Source organism: Borostomias antarcticus (genome assembly GCF_949987555.1).
Source record: "Borostomias antarcticus genome assembly, chromosome: 3".
Taxonomy (NCBI): Eukaryota; Metazoa; Chordata; class Actinopteri; order Stomiiformes; family Stomiidae; genus Borostomias; species Borostomias antarcticus.
The window spans coordinates 33,437,195-33,452,194 of NC_140236.1; the positions used below are offsets into that span (position 1 = coordinate 33,437,195).

Here is a 15,000-nt window from a genome sequence, read left to right on the forward strand (position 1 = left end):
TGGTTTCCCTCAGGTCCTTTCAGAGGGCTCTGATCGCAGCCTGTTAGCGCCGACACTCCAGGTCAGCTTCGGGCGTGAGATGAGAGTGATCTGCTGGGGGGGGGGGGGGGGGGGGGGGCGGGCTGGGCGGCGAACCACGTCCCGGTGGGTGGGCCTGTACCGCCGTCAACCCCCCCGAGGAAATATGGAAATGATAATCAGCAGCACCAGAGAGGAGGACGGAGGAGGAGGCGGCCTCAGACAGCTGGCTGGGAGGGGGAGTGTGTGAGTGTGTGATCCTCCAGTGCTATTGTCAATCCCCCGGCCCGCCGTGCAGGAGTAGAAAAGGCTCCAGATTAGTTCCACTTTGCAAATCGCGTTGCTTCACTGGGTCTCGGCTCCTACCGGCCACTTCAGCTTCCTACCCACTACCTATGTTCCTTCACTGAAGAAGATACACAAACCACCATTATACAAAACAGAGCTGGATTATCAAATCATAGGAGGGGGAAACCTCCTTTGTTGAGACAGACGTAGAGCACACATCAACAGGTAGCTAGCTGTTTAGGGTTGGTGAGAGCAGATACAGTATCTATAGGTAGCTAGCTGTAGTTGTAGCTTTGGTGAGAGCAGATACAGTATCTATAGGTAGCTAGCTGTAGTTGTAGCTTTGGTGAGAGCAGAAACAGGATCTATAGGCAGCTAGCTGTAGTTTAGGGTTGATGAGAGCAGATATCTACAGGTAGCCAGCTGTAGTTGTAGGCTAGCTTTGGCGAGAGCAGACTATCAACTAACTGTAGCCGTAGGATCGAGTTGAGGGGACAGAAGCAACAGGAGGAGGAAGAGGTAGAAGAGGAAGGATACACGGAGAGGAGAATGTTTTAATAGCTCTTCGGAAGACGTGGAGCCAGGAGTTAACGAACCACACCACTCTCCCGTCTTTGTTTGCCAAATTGCCGTGCCCCTGGGCTACACCTACACGGCAAGGCTCGGTGGGCTCGGCTGGCATTTCAAAGGGAAAAGTGTGGCGTGAAGCCCGAGAATGATAAATCAATTACTACATTCATACCGACGGGGGTTAGAATTCACCTAGAGAGGTGACAGCAGCCTTGCTTATGAAGATTAATGGGAGCAGACTCGTTTTTTTTCTTTCTCTTTTGTACGAGTGTAAAACGTTAAAAGGCCTCAAACTCCGACAGTGATCCCGCTCGGTGACAACTTAATCTGGAACGCCTTCACCTGTGCGCTTTGAAGAGTGTTTCCACAATAGCACATAATATGTGGTGGTGAACATTTCCACAACAGATGGAAAACATTAATGAGGCTGTTGGTTGGAAGGTAATAAACGTTCTGGCTGTAAAGACTTAAAGCCTTAGCCAAATACACACCATGTCTTACCATGTCCCTGGAAGCATTTCACTCAGGCAATTATTTACTTATATTAAATGTTAACGAAAAAGAGACCACAAAAACCTGCGTCTAGTTATCATTAAGCACAATCCACGTTTACAACAAGCTACTATTTCTGTTCAGCTAAACAGACCACAGCGAAAGCAGCTGAGGTAATAAGCAGATTACACTCACATTCGCAGTCAACACATGAGCTTGTGTTCGGACACGAAAAACAGTTCCAGAACACACACACGCACGCACTCAAGCACACATGCACATATACGCGCACACACACACACACACACACACCCACACACACACGCACACACCCAGCACATCTCATGGGTTAACACTACAAGGAGGTACAACCTGCGCTAGCCACTGCTACTGTAAGTGAATATTCCCATCAGCTAGTGCATGAGCTGGAGTTACCAAGCGTGAAGGATTCACACACACAGACACACACAGACACACACATACACAGACACACACCGCAATAGGCCCACACCACAACACCGCAAAACGATTCTGCGTGCGTTACGGCAAGACTGCGGAGCAACCAGCCCCCCCTCCCCATGAGCACCAGGGAGCCCCATGCTCTCACCTTACCCCCAGGGAGGAGGGCCGTACCTGGGGTAGCTAGAGGGGGAGAGGGAGGGAGGGAGGGAGGGGGGGGAGGGTGGGGGAGATGGGAGCGGGACATGGCTAGGTGGATGGGTGGGGGTGGGACCTCACCTCGAGGCCCTGTTATGACAGGCCGGTGGTGGTGTGTGAAAGCCGTTGGCGGGGAGCTCTGCGAAGGCACGCTGCTGAAACCAGACTTCTCTGACTTCTTTAATGAGGTGGGCGATGGAGGCATCCCTGGGCAAGAATGACGGACAAGTGCAGACTTTAATCACTCACGCTCTCAACTGGGCTGGGCTGGGGTGGGAGGGAGGAGCAGGAGGAGGAGGGAGGAAGAGGAGGAGGACACAGGTGTTGGCTGGGCTGGTAGGTGAGAGAGCAGCTGGTGGTGGTGGTGGGGGGGTGGGGGGGAGGGGGTCAGGGCCCAACGGACCGGGCAGTCCCAGGTCTTTAGATTGGAGATCCAATGTTCTGGACACTTTTTTTGTTCATTTGTGTTAGAAATATCAATCAGCCGGTAAATGTATTGGATTTCTTTCCGCTCTGACAATCTGATATTGGATTCAGTCTGCGTTTAAGTCACATTTATATTGGATGATTTTACAGCAGTCTTTCAATTTGCGATACTGTAGATGTAGATTAGATCTAGACTGTAGATATACTTATGTCTGCAGTATTGGCTTGGTCAATTCATCCCAGATGTGAGACCTACTGTATCTCTTTATCAAACCAAATCCGTTTTTTTTCTGCCAGTCTGAGAATCGTACAAAATCAGCTCATTTGTTTTGAACTCGTGGTTAGTTGTTAATGAGTGAATAAAGTTGACCGAAAAACGGTCAAAGTAATATTTCTTTAATGAATGAGGATGCTCCTTATCCGTGGGGAGATGAGATGGGTACAGGAGGGTGTGGGGTTTAGCTGGGTACAGTAGATGAGATGGATGGGACTAGGGTGTGGGGGTCTAGCTGGACAGATGGGAGAACAGACAGGGATGGCACAGAAAAACACAGGTTATAGGCCGACTAGCAAAGCAAACAGCATTCACAATCTCACTCCAGTTTTTATTAAGCATCATTGCCAAATGAACTGATCCCATGAGAGCATGCATGAGGCTGGTATATAAGGACGGTCTTCGGCCACTCTATACTGTACGTGGGTGGTTGTGTATATCACTACATTCCTCACTTTAAACCAATAATATTCTCCACGAATCATCTTGTACTATTTCGTCCGCAAGTTTAAATTTCCTCTCCTTTCCTCCCATTGGCTCAGATATCGACAGCATCCTGGATATAATGTTTTTGTCTTGTTACCGCCACCTCATCACCCCCCCAAACCGAGCATAAAATTGCCTACTTTGACGACAAAGTATGACTATTTAGTGATCCTAAAACTGTTGTTTGTTATAGAGTGGCTACTTCTGCAACTTCGATTTTCGTAATATGAAAAATAGGAAAACACAAAAGTTTTTTTTTTTTTTTAAGAATAAAAGAAAAATATTTTCCTTATCGCACATTTTGAGTACCGCCCACTTCAGGACCAAACCTCTGATGGAGGTCAGATTGTTTACATAGCCACTCAGGCATGCCAAGATAAGAGGCCATATGCATATCCTATACTATAGTATAACCTTCTCAATCATGACTCTTTTTTTATTTAACCCTCATTACCTGGAATGGGATATTAACTTGCATTCAGACATTCCAAAAAAGAGCATGCACCACACACCAAGCTTAATGTAACCATCAGAGATGTCCCTGCTGTGTGTGTGTGTGTGTGCGCGCGCGTTTGTGTATGTGTGTGTACGTGTGTGTATAATGGTGGTGTGGTTCTAAATGATGCAGAGGTGGGTCTTGGATCCTCCAGAGGTAGCTGAGTGGCTCCTTGGTGTAGTCATTAAAGTCTAGCATATATATATATGTATATGTATATATATATATACTCCACAGCTCAAATTCTAACGTGTGTGCTCTCATTTAAAAGCAACAGGCCCCAACAGAGCCCAGACTGGGGATAGAGAGGACAGCTGCTGACACCTCCGGAAACACATTCCAGACGACGCAATCAAATGTAAACAACCAACGACCAAAGGAGCCTTTTATATACAGACTAATTAGTGCAACGAGGATCGGAACCAAACACGCGGCGTGAGGAGCGCAAATCCCAGGATCCTACGGGAGGGGGGGGGGCTTTGTGGAGTGAGGAGATGAAAGGTGAGAGGTTCTGAGGCTGCAGCTCTTTGAGGTAAAGGACTGCAGTTAGTTTCATCTGCCTCTGACTGACTGGCTAACTTCAGATGTTAGCCGGCGCCTCTCTGAAGTCTCTCCTGGTCAGTTGTGGGAGGAGGAGGGCTAGGTCTAAGACCTGGAATGGAGCGGGGCTAAACTGTGGGCCCATCGCCAGGTTCTTCTTCAAAGAGCCTGGTGTTGCTCTGACCCGCTCCTTCTTTTGCAGGGTGGACTCTGTGTATCCCTGCTGAATGTATGTGGTTAGTAGTGTATGTAGTCTATGTAGTCTTCACAAGAGAGGAGCAGGAGGTGTGTGTGTGTCTGAGTGTCTGTCTGAGTGTGTGTGACTCCAGAGACGGGAGGTGTGTGTATCTGAGTGTGTGTGTGTGTGTGTCTGAGTATGTGTGACTCCGGAGGCGGCATCAAGGAGTGCATGTGGGGAAAGTAAGACAGGCAGAGAGAGAGAGGCTGAGAGAGAGAGAGAGAGAGAGAGAGAGAGAGAGAGAGAGAGAGAGAAAGAGAGAGAGAAGGAGAGAGTAGAGAGAGAAGGAGAGGAGATTAGGGAGGGGAGAGTAGAGGGAGACTGAGAGGAGAGAGTACAGTAGAGATAGAGTAGAGCGTAGAGAGAGATAGGAGGAGAGGGTCGAGTGGAGAGAGAAGGAGAGAGTAGAGTACAGAGAGACGGTACGCACAGTGCTGTAGGTGGAGTAGGATGTATCAGGTTGAGAGTCTGAAACTCAGAGTCTGAGTTCAAATACTACTGATTGTAGACAGTAGACAGTGGGAATGCCTGATGTTGGACGTGTGTGTGTGTGTGTGTGTGTGTGCGTGTGTGTGTGTGTGTGTGTGTGTGTGTGAGTAATGAACACTTGAAAAGGTTCTGTCAGGTGGGATCAGTCCCAGGCCATGCTCAGCACTTTCCTTTCCCTGGCTTATTAAACAGAGAGAAGGAGAGGCCTATTCTCTCTCTCCCTCTGTCTCTCTCCCTCCCTACCTCCCTCCCTGTCTCTCTCTCTCCCTCTCTCTGTCTCTCTCTCTCCCTCTCTCTGTCTCTCTCCCCCCCCTCCCTCCCTCTGTCTCTCTCCCTCCCTCTGTCTCTCTCTCCCTCCCTCTGTCTCTCTCTCCCTCCCTCTGTCTCTCTCCCTATCTCTCTCCCCCTATCTGTCTCCCTCCCTCCCTCTCTCTTTCCCTCTCTTCCCATCTCTCTCTCCCTCTCTCCGACCTCCCCTCTGACAAATTGACAGGCTTCTCTGCTGGTGGGGAGGCTATTCTGTATCGAGCGTCTCTTCCTCCTCTCCGTCCATCTGTCTGCTCCTGCTGTACTGAGGCCTGTTCTCCGGTGGGCATCAATCAGGCGGGGGAGCCGGCCTCGCCGTGCCCCGGGCGCTGACTGAGACACTACCTCACTGGGGTGGACAGCTGGGCCAGGGCTGAGAGGCAGATACACACCGCCTTATCACTGCCAGGGCATTCTGAGTACCCAGAAGCTCTCGCTACGGCAAGAACTTCGGGGGAACAAGCTGCCACGTTCGAGGACACCAATGAGAATCCGGTCGGAGTTTCGAACCAGATGCTGATTGGTCCGCGCAGTGGGCTGTGTAGAGAGGCTGATTTAGCCTCTGATTGGTCGCCGGAGATTTCCACTTTTCAAGTATCGCTAATGAGTCCTGCACTCTAGCGAGCTGTCGGTAGCCTATCAAGCACACAAGGTGCAATTTACTTGGACTTTCTTCCACTTTAACTCTCACTTCACAGAGGTTTTTATTTCACAAACAGCAAAGTGTATTACTGTACCTAAATTTGTTTTTTCATTTAGTCCCGACTATATGCTCCCGATGAAATAATGTTCAAATGTAGCTGGATTTGAAAGGCAATGTGTTGGCTCCGCCCCTACTGACAGGTTTGAGACGTAGACACAGACCGCTTGGTCACGGCCAGAGACTCAGCCCATCATGTTTGGGAGAGCCGAGACCCAATAGGAAACCCTCTCTGTCCAATAGGAGCAATGGTAACCAATCAAATGAAAATCTCACAGTTGTTGTACAGCTCAGTGTCTGTCTTACTTCAGTGCATAGGACCACACACACACACACACACACACACACACACACACACACACACACACACACACACACACACACGCACACACACACACTCGCGCTGACACTTGGCTATTTCAACCTGATGAGCAGCATGACAGCCTGAGCGCCACGCAACTGACAACCTGAGCCCTTCCTGGTGGTTAACTGGGACATGTCTGATAGGCTTTTCCACAGGACACACTTCTCACAAGGCACAGCTCATTTTAAACTGTCGCTCACTATCATCACCCCCCAATCCCCCACCACCACCCCCACACACCCTGTCCTCTTCATCAGCGTATGAAGTCAAAATCCTAGTATATGTGAACCATGTACATGGCCAATAGACTGATCTTGATCGATACACTCACACACCACGGTATGTAACAGCACATAGAGGAAGGAGAAGGTGAAGAATGAAGTTTGAAAACTGGGGGAATAAGAAACCCAGATGGACAGCAATCCCAGGAATGCCAACACGCATGTATGACGCACAAACACACACACACACTCACATTCATACACTCTCGCACACACTCTCGCACACACACACACACACACACACACACACACACACACACTCACATTCATACACTCTCGCACACACTCTCGCACACACTCTCGCACACACTCTCGCACCCACACACACACACACACACACACACACACACACACTCTCACCCACACACATACACACATCTTACAGTATAAACCCCTAAACATAACACTAAACGGCAACAGTAACCCTAACCGTAGCCTTTGACCACCAGCCCTGACCATAACCGTACTTGTAACCCAAGCAACACTAAAATTAACCCTCAATGTGAGAGACTATCCCTTTGCCCCCACAAGACACCATTGGGCCTCATTCACATCTGGTAAGTTCCGTTCTTAAATTTCCTCCTAAGAACGTTTCTAAAGAAAGCTCCCGTCTGATTCATGACATGTTCATAAAGTGCTGGATGAGGTCACATCTCCTCATAATAATGAATCCCCTTGTTTAGTATTGTGAAAGCGTTCTCTTGTATTAGCATAGGTAAATGCCCCACCAGACCCATATAAGGACATGCAAGTAAAGGGCGGTCGACTCGACCACTTTTCGGTAGTAATGGTTAAGGTGGTGTTGTGTCAGGTGCGTTGGCAAGCTGGAGGACTGCAGATCGAATCCAGCGTGGGCAATCGAATTCAGATTTTTATTTAGCCAAGTAGGCTTCCTCCTACAAGTAATTTGCCATGGTGCATGGCTATAATTACATGTATAGTGAGACAGGACAGTGTGAAATATAATGTCGAAGCGATAGAATACAATAAACAATAGGCTACAGTCTACAAAAATGTAGGCTATAAAGTACACAGAAGGCTGTCAAGCATGGCCAAATGAAAGTCTAAAGACAGTGGAGCACCACCTGTCATATTTAGTAGCATCAGTAAGATGCCTGGGATGATATTAGCCTACTCGTTCACGGAGAAGGGCACACATGATACAAATATTATTATACTGCAATCCTATAATGTTATACAATTGTAGATTTGAAGTAAACTCAATCACAAACGTCCATGAAAATGTCCGTACTCCTGAAGCCTACTTAAGACTGCTCTTCCATGTTCGTAGATTATTTTCTTATTCCCCACATGTGAGAAGATTGGTGAATGCCAGAATCTTCTTTGAAACGGTGTGAGTGGAGTTTAAGAAGAAATGCTTCTTAAGAAATTCTTAACTTGGTTCGTGAATGAGGCCCATTGTTCTTGTTTAATAATTATTTTGTAGACATTTTGGTTCACACAAGGATAGTTCAACATACTATACTATACTATACTATACTATACTATTGGGGCATGTAGTTCGGGAGGTAGAGCGGCCAGCTGGGGATCGCAAGGTCTCCGGTTCGATCCCAGCTCCCGGAAGCGTGCCGAAGTGTCCTTGAGCAAGACACTGAACTCCAAAATCGCTCACATGCAGCGCGGCACGAAGGTCTCCGGGCCTTTCTGTGCGGAGTTTGTATGTTCTCCCCGTGTTTGCAGGAAGCAAACACAAAAAACATGTAGAAGAACAAGATGCTCTTCAGTCCAGATCAGATCAGTCCCTTCAGTCTGGTCTGACCAGAACCTGGACTTGGACTGAGCACTTGGACTTGGTCCCCGGGTGCCATGAACGATGGCTGCCCGCTGCCCCTGGAGGAGGACGGCTTGGATGGGAGAAATGGAGGGAACAACTTCCACCGGCGACCCCCGAAAGTTGTGTGTGTGCGCTGTGGTCTGTGTCACTGCTCATTGTATGTAATGTGTGTGATCACCGTGCGGCTGAATAAAGACCCCTTCCTTGGGTCCGGTAATTCATTTTCTTTATACCCACAAACACACACACATAGACACACGCACAAACACACACACGCATGCACAAACACACCAATGCACGTAACCAAACAGACCAATGCACAGTGATGAAGACACATCCACGACACACACACACACACACACTGACAAACTTTAATCAAATATCCAGTGCGGTGAGGAGATGCTTCAAAACAGCAGAGAGCCCAGTAAATTCTACCCGCAAAAAACGGCCCGTCATACTGACATTTTACACTCCCTCGGACATCCAAACGCAAAAAATCCTACCTCTTTAAGGAATGCATTCACTATGGAACCCGGTCAAGCTCACGAACAACATCGCCAGTCAATTCACAACTCAACAAGTCTCAATTCCAAACTGGACAACACAGCACTGATGACACGCCGGCAGGCAACAAACACAGACACATGCGTACGACACAGGCCTACAGGCCTACAGGCTGGCTACTGTACACAGGACAAAGGGCTTCTCTTTGTATGGTAGGAGGGGGGGGCATTCTCTTCCATAAACACACACACTGAAGGGGGGATGGGAGGTGGGGGCGGGGGGGGGGGGGGCGAGAGCAGGGGGCAACCTGGACAACACAACACCGACGACACACAACTAGACACCACTACAACTCTGCTGTTCGGGGGGAGGGGGGGAGAGGGGGAGATGGAGGGGGGTGAAATTGGAAACAGTAATGCATCTTTACCTTGTCTTGAGATGAACGAACTAGCTAGCGAGCCACGCAGTTTATATCCAGCTTTAGAGACGAGAGAGGAGAGGAAACAGACACAGGAGGGGACAAAAGAAAAAGGAAACAAAAAAAGAGGCAGGGTGAATATACTGTAGCAAGACTGAGAGATGAGAGAGATAGCGAGAAAGAGAGAGAGAGATAGAGAGAGAGATGGATGCATCATTACCTCAACAATTAAGTATTCATGGTGTTCCCCTAAGAGAGGCCAGCCCCTGTGTGTGTGTGTGTGTTTGTATGTGTGTGTGTTTGTGTGTGTGTGTGTGTGCAGCACAGCCACCCCTCTGGGTCACGTTACACACACACACATACTGTTCACACACACGTGTACACACATATTCATGCAGGCTCTCATCCACACAAAAGCTTACATTACACTCATGAAACAAAAATCAAACATGAACACAAGCACACACACAAGCACACACGCGCGCACAAGCACACACACAAGCACACACACGCGCGCACAAGCACACACACAAGCACACACGCGTGCACACGCACGCACACACACAAGCTTGCATTCTCAATGACTGCCCGGACTCCATCCTCTTATATACACACCCTTAATCTTACAGGTTGGCATCAAAGATGACTCTACCCCCCAAAATCCTCTCTGTAACAATAACACACGTACACTCTCACACACACACACACACACACAGACACACACACACACACACACACACACACACACACACACACACACACCCTTCCAGTGTTTTCAGTCCCAGTGGAACAGGCTGTCTACCTGTAACCAAAGCTGTCTGGAAGCCTGGCCCCATTCTATGGAAGAATGAGGAGCTCTCTAAACCTTGGTTTCTGTTGAAGTCCCAGACACTGCTGGAAAATCTGTGTGCGCACACATTTGTGTTTGTGTGTGTGTGTCTGTGTGCGCACACATTTGTGTTTGTGTGTGTGTGTCTGTGTGCGCACAACCTCTGTCTGATAAGACAGAAGAAATCAGAAGATCTTGTTACTTCATTCTGGGAGACACATTTGAACAGAAAACATCTTCAGACTGTGTTACGAGTTTAGAAATGTTTCCAGTGATTGACTGGAGAATGGCATGAGTCATGAAGGTGCTAATTGGAGGGCAGACATGCAGTTTGTGCAGCCAAAATGGCCTCTCTGTAAGGTCAACATTTGTAGAGTTTGTAGTAGATTATGATGGTACATGTGCGTGTGTGTGTGTGTGTGTGTGTGTGTGTGTGTGTGCATGTGTGTATATGGGGTGTAAAACCGTTGTAGCCCAAAGACGCGCCATTCCGTAAGCTGCGCCAGGCTATAGTCATGACCAGTTATTCCCGTGAAAACACATGGCACACATGGACAGAGGCGTGGTAGAGTCCATTCAATTGCTCAGCATGTTGGATACGTCAGATAGCTTTAAATCTAACTAAATCAGTCACATTGTCCTGGAAATGCTACAATATTTGCTAATGTGAATGAATGCCATTGAAATAGCCGAATGCCTTTAATAGTTTATAGGGATGCATTAATCGGTCCATTCGAACTTTGGGTTCCTATCAAATTGAAATTCATTCATTGTGAATGTTGGATAGCTTATAATTATTAATTGTTCTTAGCCAATAGACAAACATTTTCCAGGAGCTTGCTCGATCGTCTCGTTGAGAGAGGTCAGGGAAGAGTTTTTACAGCTCACTTTTCTGGCCCCCACGTGAAACAGTTTTTTTTTGCTTCCCTCTGGAATATGTAGGGGTGGGACCTATGCCCACCCTCCCATTGGTCTCTGTAAAGCACATTGTGTTGCCTCTGTGTATGAAATGCACTGTACAAATAAAGTTTGATAATCAGTACTTTAAATATTTGCTAATGATAATGAATTACATTGAAATAGCCAAAGCAATATTCATCAGAATGCCTTTAATCAAAGTCGTTCAAAGACTTGTTGCTTGGCCTTTCATACATTGTGAACGTTGGACAGCTTATAATCATGCATTTTAAGAAATGTATTTGTCTTTGTTATATTAAGATACAATAAAATAAGACTATTGACCCCAATGGAGGGATTGAGTGTTACAGCAGCAGAGTGACATAAAAGATAGGCCTTTTCTTTTGCATAGCATAGCCTACATAGCTTGCATATTAAACAACAATTAACAAAACTTCACCATGACTTCATCAGTCATTTCCTTACTGTACTTCAATACATATTCTGCTGGTCTCAGTATGTTCTTCCCTGTCTAAATAAAGGCTCTCTAATGATAACCATTGTGCATGTTGTCTCTCCCCTATCTAATGATAACCATTGTGCATGTTGTCTCTCCTCTATCTAATGATAACCATTGTGCATGTTGTCTCTCCTCTATCTAATGATAACCATTGTGCATGTTGTCTCTCCTCTACCTAATGATAACCATTGTGCATGTTGTCTCTCCTCTATCTAATGATAACCATTGTGCATGTTGTCTCTCCTCTATCTAATGATAACCATTGTGCATGTTGTCTCTCCTCTATCTAATGATAACCATTGTGCATGTTGTCTCTCTTCTATCTAATGATAACCATTGTGCATGTTGTCGTGTCAATGTTGTGTTACCGTGCCGCTCAAGAGCGCCTGTTGAGGATGGTGCACCTATATGATGGAGAGGACTTCATCCTGCAGGATTACCTCCATGAAATTGCTAATTCCTTTGACCTGCAGCATTGAGTATCCTCCATCATGATGAAAAACTGCACTGTATAATAACACAATGTGCCTTTGTATAATGCACTGTGACAGTTTGTTTCCTATTGTAAGAATCGAAAATATTTGAAGGAATTGAGAGAATGCCTATTTTCTACAGCATGTACATTTTGCTGATCTCTGCACTTTTAGACACTAAAGTTATGAGAACGAACCCAGGTGTTCCCTTGGTGGTTATTTCTGCAATACAATTCACACCCACGACTATTAAACTATTTTTCTGTCCAACATTTGATGGTTTGCTGCTGTCTCAATAAAGTTAGCATTCTTTCCTTTAGTTATATTTCCCTGTAAAAAGTTTAATTCTCCTTTAGGTTCTGAGTCAGAACAGACTATTTTGTTTTCATAATAGGAATGGAGATTCTTCCTTCGACTTCCTTTGACAGGCAACAAATTTAACTAATTATTATTCAGTTTTACTTATATTAACTACTATTAATTGTTCATAGTGTGATGCAAACATGTGTGCTTGTCAATTGTTTATTTGTTGAAATAGTCTATTATTAGATAATATTAGATTAGATTCGATATCCGTGAAAGCCCCGGATTTATTACTAGGCTATTGCGTTTCGAGTAGGATACAGTTTACTGTATGCTGATATTTACAGACACAACAGACACTGTAAATAACCTAAATAATCTCATAAGTGGACAGACATCTGTTGTTTTTACATTATACATTTACAAGAAATATGGAACAACACCCATTGTCCTGGCGATTTCTTTCTTCTAAAAAGTTTCAGTCCTTTAACAACTGGCATTTTCGTTTAGTAAATGGATTGATTCATTGATTTGACACAAATAACAAACAAGTCTCTTTTCAGTTTTCTATAAAATCATGCATATGTTAAAAGCATGGCGCGAGAACGGACAGCTGCGGGAATACAAGGGTTGCGCCGCTGCCATGGAAAAACATGCCACTAAGCTACAGTATAGTCAAACGCCTGACTAACGCCTACTGAAGCCCACGCGCTCAGACCAAGCCTCTGAACGCACGCCAACAACCGACATTTCCATGGAGACAGGTGCTACACACGTCACGTAGGTGTTGCCCTGACGGTGGTCACAGCGTTCACGTCTATTGAGAAGGCGTGAGCGTGTAACGTACGCTACCGCTTATATTCACATACATGACACCTACGCCACATTAACACTACAGGTTACAGCTTGATTCGATGATTTTAGGCGTGCGTATAGTCAGAGGTATGTGAAGCGCTTGTCACAAGTTACCTTTAGTGCACTGCGCAGCACACACATACAGGCCTATGGCGTCTACATATGTGCCATTTTCCAATTGCTACGATGAGCAGGCTTCATCATTATAACTGTTGTAAATTCTTAAAATATGTGTAGCTAGCAAAGCATGTCACAATGTATTCAATTTACTCAATATAAACTAATCAAAGTTTTCCATAAAGCCATGATGGATGTGCTTCACTGAATCCCAGCCTATACTGTATGACACGTTTGGCTGACATGTCTCTACTTGGAGAGCAGGTTACATACTGGCCAATCAACTGGGCTATTGCCCACAAAATGTTATTTCATTTCATTCCAAACCTTTATTTATACTCTTAAAGCACTGTCATGGCAAAATAATATAGAAATCATCTGTTTCATTTGAAACATGAACTGTACACTACTTTCCAAAGCATAATCCTTTGGCTAAGATAGTGACTTCTCAAAGTCTAGCTTGTGTGCGTGTGTGATTGTTGCCAGCTGAGAGCTTTGTGCTTACACACTCATAGGTGTAGGCATGGCTGAAAATGTACACCTGCCAACGGCCAAATGCAGGTACAATTTCCACTTGGCGACTAGATTTCGGAAGGCTATCTGAAAAAAATATATACTTGGCCGGTAGATTTTTTAATCTACAGTCCCCTTGGCAGGTGACTCACCGTGAGCCAAAAAGTTAATTTTCACCCCTGGGTGTTGGCCTACAGGCCCAATGTGAATAGCCTATACCGGTAAGTATTGGTACCCTTATGTCACTGACCCCAAACTATTTAGAAAGTTAAATCAAGCACAACTGCTCACTGCGACTGGGTTTATATAAGTAAATACAACTTATTAAAATATCTGCCACCTTATCTAGATGTGTGACAATGTTACGTTAGTAATGAACTTTTGTGATCTACAGTATGTGGTGTAGGCTATAGGCTAAACTTTTTGTATTTTTTGCTGAATAACATTACTCAGATTAACAATGTGTTAAATTTAACACATTTCTTTTGAATAATTATACAATTACACAAGCTGACTATCAAAATAGTTAAGGAACTGAATTGAAGGAAATAGCCATAGTACACAGTATATAGTACAGTACATAGTATTCACGCACTTTAGCCGTAGCAGGTACTGTGCGTAGTTGCGTTGGCACAGATTACGCCCCATAGTGTGTATGTGTGTGTGTGTGTGTGTGTATGTGCGCGGTTGTGTGTGTGTTCTACTTTACCATAGTATTCTCTCTCTGCTGTGCAGCGCCATAGAACGAGGATATGGAAAGAAGAAGAGATAGGAAGGATAATGAGATAGTGAGAAAAAAGGATCTGTGTGTGTGTGTGTGTACAAGAGGAGAGGACCATGGCTGATTTACAACCCAGCAGTCTGAGGCATTGCGGCGGCTTGAACAGCACAGAATACACACCAAGACACACGCACGCATACAAAGGCACACACACACACACACACGCACATACACACACACGCACACACAGAAACAAATGGGTATGGAACACTCACCAAAACCTCCCTATCCAAAATCTCCTCAAAGACTTGAGAACATTATCCAGCCATCTAGCGCTGTCTCTGCTATGTGAGTACTGGGCAGACACTACCCCAGAACAATGGATCTGATTTCATAAAAGCTCAAGTAGGCTAAAATGACATCTTACACT

General features: G+C 45.8%; 1 protein-coding gene across 8 annotated transcripts in view; it reads right to left on the reverse strand.

The window, feature by feature from the left end:
- Nucleotides 1-15,000, reverse strand: part of nfia (nuclear factor I/A) — a 148,388-nt gene that overhangs the window by 22,176 nt on the left and 111,212 nt on the right. For 2 of the 8 annotated variants that reach the window (XM_084435925.1, XM_084435923.1), the window contains exons 7-9: nucleotides 14,559-14,576; nucleotides 9,352-9,402; nucleotides 2,107-2,232 (exon numbers count right to left, since the gene is read on the reverse strand). In XM_084435925.1, coding sequence (XP_084292051.1) covers nucleotides 2,107-2,232; nucleotides 9,352-9,402; nucleotides 14,559-14,576 — 195 coding nt within the window. The remainder of the gene's footprint in view (nucleotides 1-2,106; nucleotides 2,233-9,351; nucleotides 9,403-14,558; nucleotides 14,577-15,000) is intronic. The other 6 variants (XM_084435924.1, XM_084435928.1, XM_084435926.1 and 3 more) reach the window with 6 other exon arrangements.